Source organism: Cicer arietinum, chromosome 3 (genome assembly GCF_000331145.2).
Source record: "Cicer arietinum cultivar CDC Frontier isolate Library 1 chromosome 3, Cicar.CDCFrontier_v2.0, whole genome shotgun sequence".
In the NCBI taxonomy this organism is placed as follows: domain Eukaryota; kingdom Viridiplantae; phylum Streptophyta; class Magnoliopsida; order Fabales; family Fabaceae; genus Cicer; species Cicer arietinum.
In genome coordinates this window covers 56,372,390-56,389,188 of record NC_021162.2, presented here as the reverse complement: position 1 = coordinate 56,389,188, position 16,799 = coordinate 56,372,390, and the positions used below count along the sequence as shown (strand labels likewise).

Genomic DNA, 16,799 nt, shown 5'->3' with positions numbered 1-16,799 from the left:
TTTCCAACGGTCACAAAGGCTTGGCTTATGAAATGAACATCAAAAGAACTCTATAAATGGCAGCAAGTTGATCTTCATCAACAACACAACACATTGCATTAAAAAAGATCATTGATCTTAAAGCTTTCAAGAAGCAACACTTTATATCTTCATACTTTCTACAAATCCTACATTAGATCTTTGTTTATCTTTTGAGAAAGTATTTAGAATCAATCACTCTCTTATCACACTGTAATTTCCAAGTGGGGTACACTGGAAAATATTTGAAATCTGATTGTAAGCTTGGTGAAGCTTGATAATACACAGTTTGTAATCATCCTCGGGTTGAGGATCGATCTGTTTGAAAGTTAGTGAAATCTCACAAGGGTGTGAGGACTGGACGTAGCCATCTTTGGGTGAACCAGTATAAAAACAGTGTGTGTCAATCTTCTCTTACTTCCTAACTCTTTAACTCGTTTCAAATTTGAAAGTTTTCAAAACCCATCCTCGGCCTTGCCATCCTCAGCAAGAGGATAGCTTTTAAAACACTTGAAAACTATTTTAAAACAGCAAAATCCCTATTCAACCCCCCTTCTAGTGATATTTAGCTACATCAAACGGTTCTTCTCTTTCTATGTTTTAACTATCAATTAATATATTGCGTCATTTTAAATGTTTCTCCATCTCTTCCTCCATCATTACATGTTTTCAAACTCTTTTCTTTTACATAAAAATTTATTAAAATAGACTATATATATTAAAATAGACTCCCACATAAACATCATATATATTAAAATAGACTCCTACATCTTCATCAAATATTGTGCCACCTAAAAGCTCATGTGGCACATCTAAAAGTTCTGTCATGAGAAAACATTCCGCATATGTAAGTTTTCAAAACTCCACTTTATCAACTTAAAAGAAAATCTCTTTGGAACCCAATTATTTTCAAAGAAGTAAATATAGTTGGAAAATTCTTTTTTTTTTTACACAACTTTTGAATGAGTGGTATTTTGTAACATATTATACCTATTTGCTCATTTTTCTCAAAATCTTGATTGTTCTTAGTTAGAGTATTGTTTTTGCAGACATATTTTAACTCATTTATGACATGAAAGTGTATTGGCTCCTCAAAAGACAAAGAAGATTGTCCACATTCAACTTTATATGAGTGTTAGTATTGTGTATTCGAGAGAAAACTATGTACCATTTATATTAAAAAAGTATTTGTGGTTTTTTTACGGAGATGTTTTATATTGTCAATTTTTTTTAAAATACTACCAATTTTAAGTTTCTACATATGTTTTACCTTTACTCAACTGTACATACGAGTCGTTTGTGAAAATTCTCAAATCATGTTGTATAGAAGTCTCATACTTAAAATATTGGAATTTAGATTTTTTACTTCTTTGACATGATTGTAATGAAATGAATATTAAATGACAAACTCATTTTTATAATTTTCTAACAATATTTTGACAATAAATTTAGATTTGACAACAAAAAAAGAGCATGATTAATTTGATTTTGTGGTAGATAATTACATATATTAATATTTATTAAAATACTTTTAAGACTTTTAACACTAAATATAATTTATGAATTTTATTTGTAGGATGATCTTCACTATGCAAAACATTTTACATATTTTCAAATGTGTATTTGTCAACTCATATATAATAATTACTCAAATAAATTCACTTGAAAAAAATACTCTGCAAACTAAATAAGTAGATTATATTATTTTTTGAAATATTAAAATCTTATTCACAACTACTAATATGATGAAGTATACATATTCCGCGCAACGCGCGGGTTATATTCTAGTTTAACATAAATTAAAAGTCAATCATGCATAAAATAGACAATTATGTATCGCATTAACACCTACCAGATATGTGAATCCGATAATGTTAAAGAAGAAGGTTTTAGAGCTACATTACTTAGTACATAACTTCAAAAACTTTAACAACCAAAATGACAAAGAAGAAGGTTTTAGAGCTACATTACTTTTATAATGAAGAAAATTAGAGTTGATCATACCGATAGATAGAAGAATGCGTTTTTGAACTTCAAAATATATGAAAATAGATAAAGAATTTGAGGTTGAACGTTGAAGAATAAGTGTTTAGAAATAAGGTTGAGATTTATTTTGTGTTGGTGCTTACTGGATTCACGCATCTAGGAATTTACCGAGCTGGATGCTGGAATTTGATAGGAGGTAAATACAGAAATTAAGGGACCTCTGGGCAACATTGAGAGGATTGAGCAAGTTTTTTTTATATATTAGATATTACATTAAGAAAGTTGGCTTTTGTACCCCTCAATTAATTCTGTACCCCATCATTTAAAAATTTTATTTTTAAATATCCAAACTATCCTTGATAAAACTGTAAAAATTTAAAAGAATTTTTTTTACCGGAAATTTCATTCATTCTGAAATTTCCGGTAGTTATAAATAAATACCGGAAATTTCAGAATGAATGAAATTTCCGGTAGTTATAAATGAATACCGGAAATTTCATTTTTGAAATTTCCGGTAGTTATAAATGAATACCGAATATTATTTATAAATTAATTAATAAAATAAATTATATTAATAATAATAAAGTAAAGTAAATTATATTATTAAAATACATCCTAAAATTTTGCCACAAACAAAACGTGTCCCTAATATTTTGCCACAAACAAAACGTGTCCCTAATATTTTGCCTATAAAATAACAACATATTTTCTTAACAACTCACTTCTATTTTTATTGCGAATATTTTATAAAATAACAACTTATTTTCTTAACAACTCTCTCCTATTTTTATTCCGATCTAATAAAAAAAATTAATAAAATATTGTTAATATAATTAAAAAATAATAATAAAAATATTTAAAAAATATATAAAGTTTTAATAATATAATTTACTTTACTTTATTATTATTATTACTTTTATTATTATTATTAATATAATTTATTTTATTAATTAATTTATAAATAATATTCGGTATTCATTTATAACTACGGAAATTTCATTCACCGGTATTCATTTATAACTACCAGAAATTTCATTCATTCTGAAATTTTCGGTAAACAACATTTTTTCATTTATAACTACCGGAAATTTCATTTTTGAAATTTCCGGTATTCATTTATAACTACCGGAAATTTCATTCATTCTGAAATTTCCGGTAAAAAAAATTCTTTTAAATTTTTACGGTTTTATCAAGGATAGTTTGGACATTTAAAAATAAAATTTTTAAATGAGGAGGTACAGGATTAATTGAGGGTACAAAAGCCAACTTTCTTACATTAAACACATCTGGGCTAAGCCCATTCACACACGTAACATCTTTTTTGTTTTTCTTTTCAATTGGTGTGGACTCCCACTTTAGAAGGGACTCACTCAGCAATAAAATTAGTAGAAGAATAAAAAATCTTTTCTTGCAAGCATTCTTTTGAAAACAATTGGCCAATCATCTTTCTTGCTTTGACTTTTAAATCGTTTTTCTTTTTTTTTTCTTTCATTTTCTATTTCTTTCTCAAAACTATCTTATTTTATTCCTCCTCCATTTTTTTTGTTATTTATATTTTTTTATGAGTGTTTATTTGCCCATGCATGAAGAAAATAGTACATCAATCTAAAATACAAAAATTCTATTTAGTTATTTTTTATGTAGTTATTTAATTATTTAAAAATGGTCATTTATTTTTTTAACTATGTCTAGCATCAACTTTTTCTCAACCTGAATGGCATGGCAGGTAACATCATCCAAGAACTAGTATTTGTGGAATTAGAATGAGTGAGCAATTTCAATCTTCAATCCTCCAAAAACTCAAGCTATATATGGTTTTCTCCTCTGGTTCTTGGATATCAGATTTCATTATATATTAACTCCAATATATATGGTTAACATAAATAACCTAATTTTTATAACTGAATAAGAAATTTCAAAGAATTATAAACAAATTTTTAGAACTTTTATTCAATATATATGAAATATATATGAATCAAGATCATAGTACAGGTACTATTATCTTTCTCCTTCCACTATTTATTGAAAATAAACAATAACTCCAATACACTCTTTCTAACTTTAAGTATAAACAATTTTAAATTAAATTAATTTAAAATTGCTTATACTCAAGTCGGAGAGAGTATTTATTTGTACACCACTAAATAAAAACACAAGTACATACATAACTCACACACCAACTACATAATTATTCATTCTGGAACACAAATGGGAGGGCATCACCATCAAGGGCCAACAAAATCTTTCCATTCTCACGAAGAATACCAACAGTGCCACATATAAAATCACAAGTAGGGCAAACCTCTTTAGGACACCATTGAATATTATAGATACCTACAGTTTGAGTTTGTACAATCCTAAAGAAGTTACCAAATGATCCAATTGTACTATCATCTCTTCCTGTGATAATCAACCTTCTTCCACTCTTTGCATCCCTCTCACCCAATCTCCATTCTGTAGACCGACCACAATTTGAGGAATCTTCATCAAATGATATTCTCAAATCCCTATTAAGCCTCACATTGTCATCATCATTATGAGGAGCAAAAGGAGTGAATTTCACGTCCAAACCATTTTGCGAGTTAGTGTTCTCAACACCAACATTGAAAGGACATGATCCATCTCTGGTGACCAAAGTGGATCGTCCTCCGTTGCCTGCAGTAGCAGGCACAATGAAGTATTCCTCATCGATCTCAACGGGTTCGCCGCCGGTATCGATAATGAATTGGGCTATTGATGCTGTGGCCATCAAAAGCCATATATGAGCAAGAGTGAATATGGTGAGGGATCTAGTTGACATGATTATTAATTAATTAATTAGTTACTTTATTACCTTAATTGCTCACTTAATTGCACTCAAAGGCTAGATGTGTTTTAGCTGTTGGTTGACAGGCAACGTATTTATAGGACTGATCATCATACCATGCAATGCATATAATAATACTCATGAAAGAATGAATGAATGGACACAAAAGTTCAATTAATTAATTACACGAGTGAATTATTTATTAATATATAGTTTGCTTTGTAATTGCTATTTGGACAAAATAATGAATCTTTCAAGCGGATGTGGATAATTTATCATTGTTTACATCGTCTGATTTTGAGAAGGTGGAATGCTGAATTTGTTTCCTTGTATGAATCGTCCAATTAAATGAAAATATATGTAGTTTCGTACAACTACCAAAAACCACATAAGACTATAGCTAAAACACTTTTGTTTCTTTCTTATTTTTATGGTGTCCCGTCTATTTTTGTATTTATTATTATATTATATTATATATGACCAACAAAAACTTATAGTTAAAAACACTTTTATCTCACTTTTTGATTTATCAACTCTTAATCATCTTAATCATGAAGGGAAGTTTGTTGTTTCTATATTTTTTATTTTAGTTTGTTAGGTTTAGGCCACCACAAAATCCTGCTTAAATTTTAGTCTATTGTGAAGATTTTTTCAGCCACAAATAACAATCAATTTGAATTTTAGCATTTGTGAGGACTTTTTGGTCAATAATTTGTAAGGATTATTTTCGGCCATAAAATATTTTTTAAATTGGCCACAAAATGAGTGTTTTCTTGTAGTGATAAGTTTATGTTTTTATATTTTTCATTGTAGTGTTTTTGTTTTTATATTTTTTTTTATTTTAATGTTTTTGTTGTAGTTTCAATAGATAGTTAGGAATGAATGTTAATATTGTTGTTGTTATGTCAATTGGTTGTTGTTGTTACAATTGAATTTATGTTTTTTAAGTTGTTATAGTTGTTGTATTTCAAGTGTTTGAGAAAATATTTTTGATTTGGAATGAATTTGGAATGAATTTGTAGTGAGATCTAAATAGTTTATATTGTTGTTGTAGTTTAAAGAAGTTTATGTTAGCGACCAGTAGTGATTTTGTTGTTATTGTTATGTCAATTCTTTGTTGAAATATGCCAAATTATTGATTTTTGTTTACAAAGATGGAAGGTAACGGTGATAATAATGGATTTTAACACGGTATGGAGACCTAACATGAGTTTGTGCACAATGAGCGGCAAACCCAAGTTACCGGTAGTGGGTTAAAGGTGAAAGCTCTCAAATACATGTTGAAGCTGAATATGTATAGAACGAGATGCTTGCACTACCACTGCCGCCACTATCATCGTCTACACGATTTCAGGGACCAATGTCACCACCACATGTTCAGGGGTTTATGGGGGCCCCGTGGTTATGTCTTTGCACCATATTTTGAGGATCATATGTGGTCCATATGGATAATTGACGTAAGTTTTAATTCTAAATTTTAATTTAATTGAGGATTAATTATTTATTTATTTAATTATCAAAAGACTAACAATTGATTTGTTTTTTAGGAATGTATCCTCTGAGATGTGTCAACAATTATAGAAATATATGACAGCTTCAAGTTCCAGCTTCTACCATAAGTTGTTTTAGAATCCAATCAAAGCATCTAGTTTTGATGAGATTGGCCGCACATGCTACAAGTTAATAGACGTAGACATGTGTCTACATTTGCTAAGAGGTGGCACAAGAAGACTAGCTCCTTCCATTTTCTTATTCTTGAGATGACAGTGGCTCTGGATGATGTGTCATGTCTTCTTCACTTGCCTATCACCAAACACCTTTTATCACATACACCACAAGTGAAAAATGAGAGGTTGAGTGGATGTGTAATGATCTTTGGTTCAGCTTATATGGTGAACCGACATGGGTTGAAAGAACCATAGGATTGCATGTCAGATTTTCAACCCTTGAGGTCCAATGTTTGATTCATCTGAACAATTATGTTCAATTTGCTTATGATGACGAGATGAACAAATATCATCGATTTAACACCATCAGATGTAATCTTCTCTACCGCGTGGACACTACCATATGCAGTGATAAAAGTGCAACGTAAGTCGATGTCATGTACGTTCAGTACTTCAGAGACTTGGATAGTGTCTAAGAGTATGCATGGGGTGTTGCTGCTCTTGCTTTCTTGTATAGTTAGTTAGGGGATTCTAGCAAGCCCAAGACAAAACAACTAGCTAGTTACTTGTTGAAGGTGCAAACACGAGAAGCGGGGGTTAAATTGTGTTTGTCAAAGTTGATTACTTTTTGCTAATTGGATGAAGGTTGATTGATTTTTATGAATTACTTAGATAAGAAACAATCGGATTCAAAGACAGCAAGCAATGAAAGCATAAATAATTTGACACATATATTTATCTTGTTTCATCACTAACTTGGCTACATCTAGTCCCCTTATTCATAAGGCTTTAATCCATTAATTCCAATACCTTGAATTACAAAGCACGTGACCCTCCAAGTCAGTCTTCCTAAATAGCCTAACAACCCTAGACTTTTGAGGAACTAACCACATTGACCCTACAAGTCATGTCTTCTCCTAACAACCTGACAACCCCAGATTGAAAAATGAACTAAACCACTATCAGGTTGGATACAAAAGATTGGAACTTTAAGTGTTTGCTTCTAACAAAGTTGATAATAATAATAATAATAATAACTCTAACACTCCAAGGAAAAAAAACACTCAGAAAATAATTATCATTCAAACAAGTGTTTCTCTCTTTGAGCTGTAATATGAATTTGGAATTTGAGTTTGAGTTCTTCTACTCTCTTATGATTTTTGATGATCTTCTATAGTCTTGATTATCTATTTATAGTTAAAATTAGGGCTTCAATTTAGTCCTTGTTTAATTTTGAATTGTATCTTCATTCCTAGATTAGTCAACAATGATCTTATTCAAAAATAAATCTGAACCAGATACATTTTGATAATATATTTTTTAGACAATTCTTTATTTCTGAGTTTAATTTGAGCATTTCTTCTATATTGATTATGTTCGTATTTTATTCAAATTGAGTTTATAAATTTTCAGGTTGATATTGTTCATATTTTGTTGTAGAAAAATCTTGATCAAATGTTCTTCAAATCTTGACCATATCTTCTTTTCAATTTGGTCAAATATTTTCTTCAATTTATAAATTTGAATTAAATCTTATCCTAGATTTTCTATCAAATCTTATTTTATATTTTCTTCTATTATAATCAGAATCAAATAATATTTTAGATTTTCTTCTATTTACACGAATCTTCTTTCATACTTTATGAAATCAAATATATTGTTCTTATAAAATACTTTTGTCATCATCAAAACTCTACGTATAAAACCAACTTGGTTCCAACACATGTCCCTCCTCAAGGTAATTAAGAGTTAATTTGATTGGAATATTTTTTATAATATTAGTTAATTTTATTGGAACATCATTGAATTTTTTTTTTTTGTGCTTGAGGCATGGATAATGCAACATTTTTCTACCATTTGTCAGAGAACTTTGCAAGTTGAATATGATGAGTCCCTTCCATGTGCATGTATGTTAGTTCTACATTGCGGCCGTCCACTAAGAAAGAAATACAGGAATACACTAGATCAATTGGGGGTCCCAGATAATTGGTTTTCTCCCTATGACAACCACTGTCTGACTCGTTTGTTGGTACTATGGATGGATTAGATGCGAATCTAGGATGAAGTATCCTCACTTGATTGAGCGTGTGCTTACGAAATTTGGATCTATTCAGACCATCCTCATACATCCAAACATATATGCTCCTACCATGAGTATGCAGAAGGTCGATTAAGTGTATTTGGATTTTAAATTGCATCCATTTACTCCATATATACGGGGACTATTTACGGAGAGGAGTTGGAAAATTGTAGTTGGATATGTAACTTGGTTTTTTAGAGTTTCACATTCTTTCATGAAATTTTTTCTTGATAGAGATCATTTGAGACCTGTAGACTTGGAGGTTGTCATTCAACAAGAGTTCGCTTCTAATGTAGCTGACAAGCTGCATATTTCTCAGATGATTATAAATCTTACATCGGTAGCATGTGAAACGATGGAGGAGGGAACTTGTGCATATTAATGTCCATAACCGATCATTGGTCAAATACATGATGTATTTTTATATTATAAGAGGAGATAGAATAGCATTAGGAATAGAGTTACACAATATTATTTATATCTTAGAAAGTATCTATTATATATATTTAAAACAGACTTCCGATGCCAACTCATCGTATTTCATCCACGTATACAAATATTTTTCACGTCAGCTAAAAGCTGACGTGTACATCTTCATATAGTCTCTACTCATTTTCTAATAGTCTATTATTTTATACTATATCTCCTATTTAAATATTATTTCATAACGTCTACTCAAAATTTATAAATTAATATCACATTATTATTTCATAATGTCACATTATTATTTCACGTCACATTATTATTTCATAACATTTGTCTAATATATTTCACATTAATTCTACATTACTACTCAATACATTTTTTTTTCTGCATTAATCAACTTCACATTTTCGTCTCTACCTTTTTCTTTTAACGATTATAATCTATTATAAACTATAGAGTAAATATAATATTAGATACACAATTAATAATATATTTTTTGGACAAAAAATAATTATATGTTTAATTAATATTTTTACATTAAAATCAATTATTTAATGTTGGTTTAAGATAATTTCTTATAAATTTTTATGTGATATATTTTTTTACTTTTACATTTTTTTATATATAATGCACTATGCCAATATAGTATACATATAATTTCTTATTAAATTCTCTAAGGTAATTTATATTGGTGACGTACGATTTTATGCATTACATATCTCCAAAAAGTCAATTATATTAAAAATTTATTTATCAAAATATAATTTACTAGAAACTATTAGTTTAATTCGGTAAAAATATTAATATTTCAAGAAATTTAAAAGAAATTTTGGTTTAATTTTAAAAAACCTATAATAAAATGAATTTTTTTAAAAAATATTCATATAAAATTTCAGTAATCTTTTATACAAATTTAAAATTTAACAAAAAATGACAAATATTTTAGGCAAAAAATAATTATATAATGAACTTTTTATTTACATTAAAATCAATTATTTTTAAATATTTTAATGTGCATTTTAGATAATTCTTTATAATGTTTTCCACAATATATTTTTGCTTTTGCCTCTTTTTAAAAAAAATATATATATTGCACTACGTATATACTGTGAGTTTAATTTGTGTGCCTTAATTTTTTTTTTATATAATTGATAAATTATAATTAATCATATAAATGACTTTATAAATAGTTATGACAAAAATCTAATGTTACTAATTATTTCATAACGTCTACTCAAAATTTCTAAATTAATACCACATTATTATTTCATAATATTTGTCTAATATATTTCACAATAATTCTACATTACTACTCAATACGTTTTTTTTTTCTGCATTAATATTACAAATTATAGAGTAAATATAATATTAGATACACAATTAATAATATATTTTTTTGACAAAAAATAATTATATATTTAATTTATATTTTTACATTAAAATCATTTAGTTATAAATAATTAAATATTTATTATTGGTTTAAGATAATTTCTTATAAACTTTTACGTGATATATTTTTTTGCTTTTACATTTTTTTATATATAATGCACTATGCCAATATGGTATACATATAATTTCTTATTAAATTTTCTAAGGTAATTTATATTGGCGACGTACGATTTTATACATTACATATCTCCAAAGTCAATTATATTATAAATTTATTTATCAAAATATAATTTACTAGAAACTATTATTTTAATTCGGTAGAAATATTAATATTTCAAGAAGTTTAAAAGAAATTTTGGTTTAATTTTAAAAAACCTATAGTAAAATGATTTTTTTTTTAAAATATTCATATAAAATTTCAGTAATCTTTTATACAAATTTAAAATTTAACAAAAAATGACAAATATTTTAGGCAAAAAATAATTACATAATGAACTTATTATTTACATTAAAATTAATTATTTTAAAATATTTTAATGTGCATTTTAGATAATTCTTTATAATGTTTTCCACAATATATTTTTGCTTTTGCTTCTTTTAAAAAAAATATATATTGCACTATGTATATACTATGAGTTTAATTTGTGTGCCTTAATTTTTTTATATAATCGATAAATTATAATTAATCATATAAATGACTTTATAAATAGTTATGACAAAAATATAATGTTACTAATTATCGAACGGTTGTATTGATAATGTAAAGATTCTTAATTTATATATACGTTATAATTTATATAAATTTTTTAATCTATTGTATTCCATAATTCTTACATTTATTTAGTTTACATCTTGATTTCTCATCTATTATTATATCTATTAAAATAGACTCCTACATCTTCATCAAACATTGTATCACCTCATTTAAATATTATCACATAAAAAAAAATATGATGTGGCACATCTAACAAGTAGTCTTCCTCTTTCTTATTATCATACTTGCAATTTGTTTTTAGCACAAATTTATTGCATTTTTTTGCTACAATATTTTGTAGAACTATTCATATGTCATAAGTTACAAATTACAACATCAACAAAAAATCTGATGTGGCACACCTAACAATTACTCTTCCTCTTTCTTATTATCATATTTGCAATTTGATACAAATCATTTTCTTTTCTTTAACTACTATATATTATTTTGCATCCGTCGAACACTTTCATATTCTTAAACCACAAAATGGTTTTTCTTATATGATCTTTGGCATTTTCAGTTCCTTTATTCCTTATGCTTTCTCAATTCAAACCATCAATGCATCGTGAGCATTATTTCGAAAATATTTTAATATGTGTAGGAAAAAATATTAAAATTTTTAAAATTCTTACATAACTTAAATACTTTAATAAAAATAGAGTTTACAATTATCAATTATATAATTTATCTTTTAAATCATGGTTAATATTTTATGTTCATATACCAAATTTTTTGAAATATTGATATTGTTATGTATGGATATATACTAAAACATATTTTTAACTTCTTTCAAATAGTAAATTGCTTTTTTCGGTACAAAATAGTAAATTGTTTCATTAATAGAAAAAAAAATTATCTTTCATTACTTTCAATATATGTCAAACATTTATATGATAATATTTTACGTTATCAATCTTCCGCACAATTATTTCATTTAATGGTGAGTAATAATTCATTTTATAATATGTGTTTTTTATAATATTATTATGCATTTCTCATTACACTCAAATTATGGAATTGCTCAAATTAGTGGTAAGTAATGATTTCATACGTTGAAAATTTAACTACATTCAATTTAATGAAAAAAATCACTGAACCACTCATAAGAATTGTCACGAATGCTCTTTGTCTAACCCTTTGTATTATTTTCCTTCTTTTTCTTTATATGTGCATAATTTTTTTTTACAAATCATTTTCTTTTCTTTAACTAATATATATTATTTTGGATCCGTCGAACACTTTCAAATTTTTAAACTACAAAATAATTTTTCTTATATGATCTTTGGTATTTACGGTTCCTTTATTCCTTATGCTTTCTCATTTTAATATGTGTAGAAAAAAATGTTAAAATTTTAAAAATTCTTACGTAACTTATAGTTTACGATTATCAATTATATAGTTTATCTTTTAAATCATGGTTAATATTTTATGTCCATATACCAATAAATTTATATATATATATATATATATATATAAATTTAAATTTAAATTTTAACCCGCGCAAAGCGCGGGTCATAAATTAGTTATTTTTTATTTATATGTACATTGCTTTAATATTTTGATTAATTATAATACTTTGACTAAATGTATATGATTTTAATTTTGATTAATCTGATATTCTTGTCAAATATACACGTGTGTCTAAGTTGCTGATAAAAAATTACATGATTAAACAAACATTGAAGAGTTGCTTTTACTTCTGACATTACACAAATAACATACACATAAATAAACATCCTTGAATAAACATCATAAATAAACAAAATATAATTGGAGACAACATCCATTGAAGAGTTGTCCTTATTTTGAGAACATTTAATTGGAGAACAATTAGCATACAACTTGATCGACCATTTTTATTTGTAAACATTGTTAACTGCAAACATAGATCTTACGTTTGTATCATTCATAAGATGCATCCAATCAAAATAATAATACCTTTTAAGTTGCTATCTTTGAGTGTGATGTAAGGACAACGATATGATATACTAATAAACTTTATAGTGGTGTCACTAGCCACTTTAAATATGTAGTTACGATGACTCTTTAATTATGGCAGTGTAACTTCGTTACAAATATCAAATGCTATTGGAAATTTTAAATGCTCGAAATAAACTTTAACTCGTTCTTGAATCGTGTCAGAAATTATAATAAGAAAAAAAGTTTATGATTTGTGGTGACCCAAAATACCGATATTTATATAAATGTCAGTGTAATATTGACTGAACAAATTACAGTTAAACACTAACCACACAAATTGTATAAAAGTGTATTTTATTTGGAAAAAAAATTCAATATACTAATAGATTCACGCGTCCTTTAGCTAATTATGTAAAAAATATACCACGTAGCCTGACATCAGATAGATTATTTTACTTGAAAATAATACTTCAACATACATCTCAAATTATGATTCTAATTTTGTTGATTTCTAACTTGTGTTTTTGAATGTATTATTCGAAGATAAGTAATCATATACAACAACACAAGATCATTATGATTTATACAATATCATTCTGATATATAAAAGAGCATGATGGTTCATAACAAAAGCAGTCTAAACAAACCAAGATCATTTTGGATAATTCGTTTTAAAGATAAAAATGAAATGAATCATTTCCCAGAATACAGATCTTAAGTAAAACAAATATCAAGGCAACTCAGAACCATGATCAAGTCCAAAAGGTTAAAAAAGAAGCAAAACAACATCAAGAACAATAACAATATCAATCTCCAGATTGATGGTCTTTGAACAAGTACAACAAGGATAAAAAGGACATTGATACTGCACTTTTTGTAGAAAGTTCTACTTGCGTACAAAGTAGAAAACTGACACCAAACAGTTGTTAAAGATCTCAGTCACAATATTCTTTCAAGCACAAACGAATGACGTTCTAATAAAAAAGCATGAACGATCAGAATTTATAACATGTGACTACTAAAACATCCCTCTGAACAACTAGATCAATAATGACTATGAGTTGCCATCAACCTTCATCACGCCTATAAGAAGAACATCAAGGTGAAGACAACAAGAGTTTTAAAGTGCAATCAACTCATCACTAAAAACATCATACTTGAGAAATCAAAGTTCTTCAATCAAGCAAAAGTTATGATTCTCTTATACTAGTTTCAATGATCTTTTTACTGAGTTTTTGCTGAAAATCAATCTCAAACAAGTATTGAGTAGATTTTGATCCTTCAACTTTCTTTTATAATTTCATTTGAAACTCAAGATTATATTCTTAAAGATAGTTGAGTGGTTTATAAAAATCTTTTATTGTGATCAAAAGGTAACGTGCAAAATTCATTTCTGGACTGAAAAGCAATTGTAAAAAATCATTTCAAGGTTGAAAGGTGAAAATTATAATTGATCAAGAGTGACAAAAAAGTCTATGTGAAAGCATAAAAGTTCTTGTATAAAGCACATTGGTGGAAAAGCTCACAAATTGTGAGGATTGGACGTAGTTCACCTTCGATGAACTAGGATACATCAGTGTGTGAGTCTCTTATCATTATCCTTAATTATTTCTCACTCACAATCACTGATCACATAGAAATAACATGATTCGTTTATTTTTACTAACCAAGAACGTCCTGCATTTTTGTTTTATAACCAATATTGATTTTAAGTTAATTTTAAAATTAAAAGCACGAATTAATTTTTAAAATGAAATCAAACTCCTCGTTCATGTGATTGATATTGCTATTTCAAAGTCCATACACACATGACATCTTTTTCTTTTCTTTTCATTTTAATTGGGCTCCCACTAAAGGAGGGACTCATCCATCAATAAAATTAGTAGAAGAAATAGAAATGATTGGGTACAATTTAAAAATTTCCTTACAAGCATCCTTTTAGTGCTTTATTTGCCATACATGAAGAAAAAAGTATATCAATATAAAATACAAAAAAACCTATTTAGTTATTTTTTATATAGTATTTAGTTATTTAATTATTTGAAAATGGGGATTTATTTTTTTAACTAATGTCTAGCATCAACTTTTTCTCAATTCTATAAATGGAAATTTAAAAATAAATTCATGTTAATAGAGTTAGTAAAATTATATTATATTTTACTGTAAGTTTCAATGACATTAGTTAATAAAAATAAATTAGAAATTTAAATTTAATTTACTGTTAATAATAGTTTAGAATTACAATTAGTATGGAGATAAAATAAAATAAATTTAATAAATAATAATAAGTTTTAGTGACAGATAATATCGTAGGAATAGATTAATTCTTTATTTATATTATTTTAGGTTTTATTGACAAACAATATTGTAGGAATAGACCAATTCTTTATTTATATTTATGTAGTTTTTAGTGACAGTCATTATTGTAGGTAGAAATAAAAAATATGTTGTGACAATCCTCAGAACATATAATGACAGTCCTCAAAGTGTAGCAAGACGCCCCGTAAAGTTTACAGTCAACTTGGATGCCACTCAAAGTATTATTAACCTTTATCTACAGTTTTTAACTTTTAGTGACAAACTTTGTGTCTCACGATGATAAGTCATTTTTTTGTAGTGCAACATGAATGGCATGGCAGATAAACATCATCCAAAAACTAGTATTTGTGGAATTAGAATGAGTGAGCAATTTCAATCTTCAATCCTCCAAAAACTCGAGCTATAAATTGTTTTCTCCTCTTGTTCTTGGATATCACATTTCATTATTAACTCCAATATATATGGTTAACATAAATAACCTAATTTTTATAACCGAATAAAAAATCTCAACAACTTATAAACAAACTTTTGGAGCTTTTATTCAATATATATATGAATCAAGAACGTTGTACATGTTCCCCTCTTTCCTTCATGCTATTTATTGAAATAAGCCATAACTCCACATATGTATTTTTGAAACACCAAATAAAACAGAGGTACATAAACTCGCCATACAAACTTCACAATCCAACTTACTATTATTCTGCAATAAAATATATTTAAAAAATTGATATAACTAGTTTTAGTTTTTAATCAAATAGATTAACTTTTCATATATTATTTTTGTTTATATTTTATTTGGAACGAAGTATAAATTATTCATTCTGGAACACAAATGAGAGGGCATCACCATCTAGGGCCAACTGAATCTTTCCATTCTCACGAAGAATACCAACAGTGCCACATATAAAATCACAAGTAGGGCAAACCTCTTTAGGACACCATTGAATATTATAGATACCTACAGTTTGAGTTTGTACAATCCTAAAGAAGTTACCAAATGATCCAATTGTACTATCATCTCTTCCGGTGATAATCAACCTCCTTCCACTCTTTGCATCCCTCTCACCCAATCTCCATTCTGTAGACCGACTACAATTTGAGGAATCTTCATCAAATGATATTCTCAAATCCCTATCAAGTCTCACGAAATCATCATCATTATGGGGAGCAAAAGGAGTGAATTTCACATCCAAACCATGGTGCAAGTTAGTGTTCTCAACACCAACATTGAAAGGACATGATCCATCTCTGGTGACCAAAGTGGATCGTCCTCCGTTACCTGTGGTAGCTGGTACGATGAAGTATTCCTCGTCGATCTCAACTGGTTCGCCGCTAGTGTCGATGGTGAATTGGGCTATTGATGTTGTGGTCATCAAAAGCCATATATGAGCAAAGGTGAATATGGTGAGGGATTTAGTTGACATGGTTATT

At 27.5% G+C, this 16,799-nt stretch overlaps 2 protein-coding genes across 2 annotated transcripts; both read right to left on the bottom strand.

Annotated features, from left to right (window-relative positions):
* Window positions 1-3,927: 3,927 nt before the first annotated feature.
* On the bottom strand, window positions 3,928-4,899 carry LOC101495529 (kunitz type trypsin inhibitor 104-like). The gene has a single exon (XM_004514437.3). It carries the CDS (start codon window positions 4,802-4,804, stop codon window positions 4,193-4,195), a length of 612 nt encoding a protein of 203 aa, XP_004514494.1. The 5' UTR covers window positions 4,805-4,899; the 3' UTR covers window positions 3,928-4,192.
* An 11,281-nt stretch (window positions 4,900-16,180) lies between these two features.
* LOC101495209 (kunitz type trypsin inhibitor 104-like) lies at window positions 16,181-16,792 on the bottom strand. The gene has a single exon (XM_004514436.1). It carries the CDS (start codon window positions 16,790-16,792, stop codon window positions 16,181-16,183), a length of 612 nt encoding a protein of 203 aa, XP_004514493.1.
* Between the last annotated feature and the right edge of the window lie 7 nt (window positions 16,793-16,799).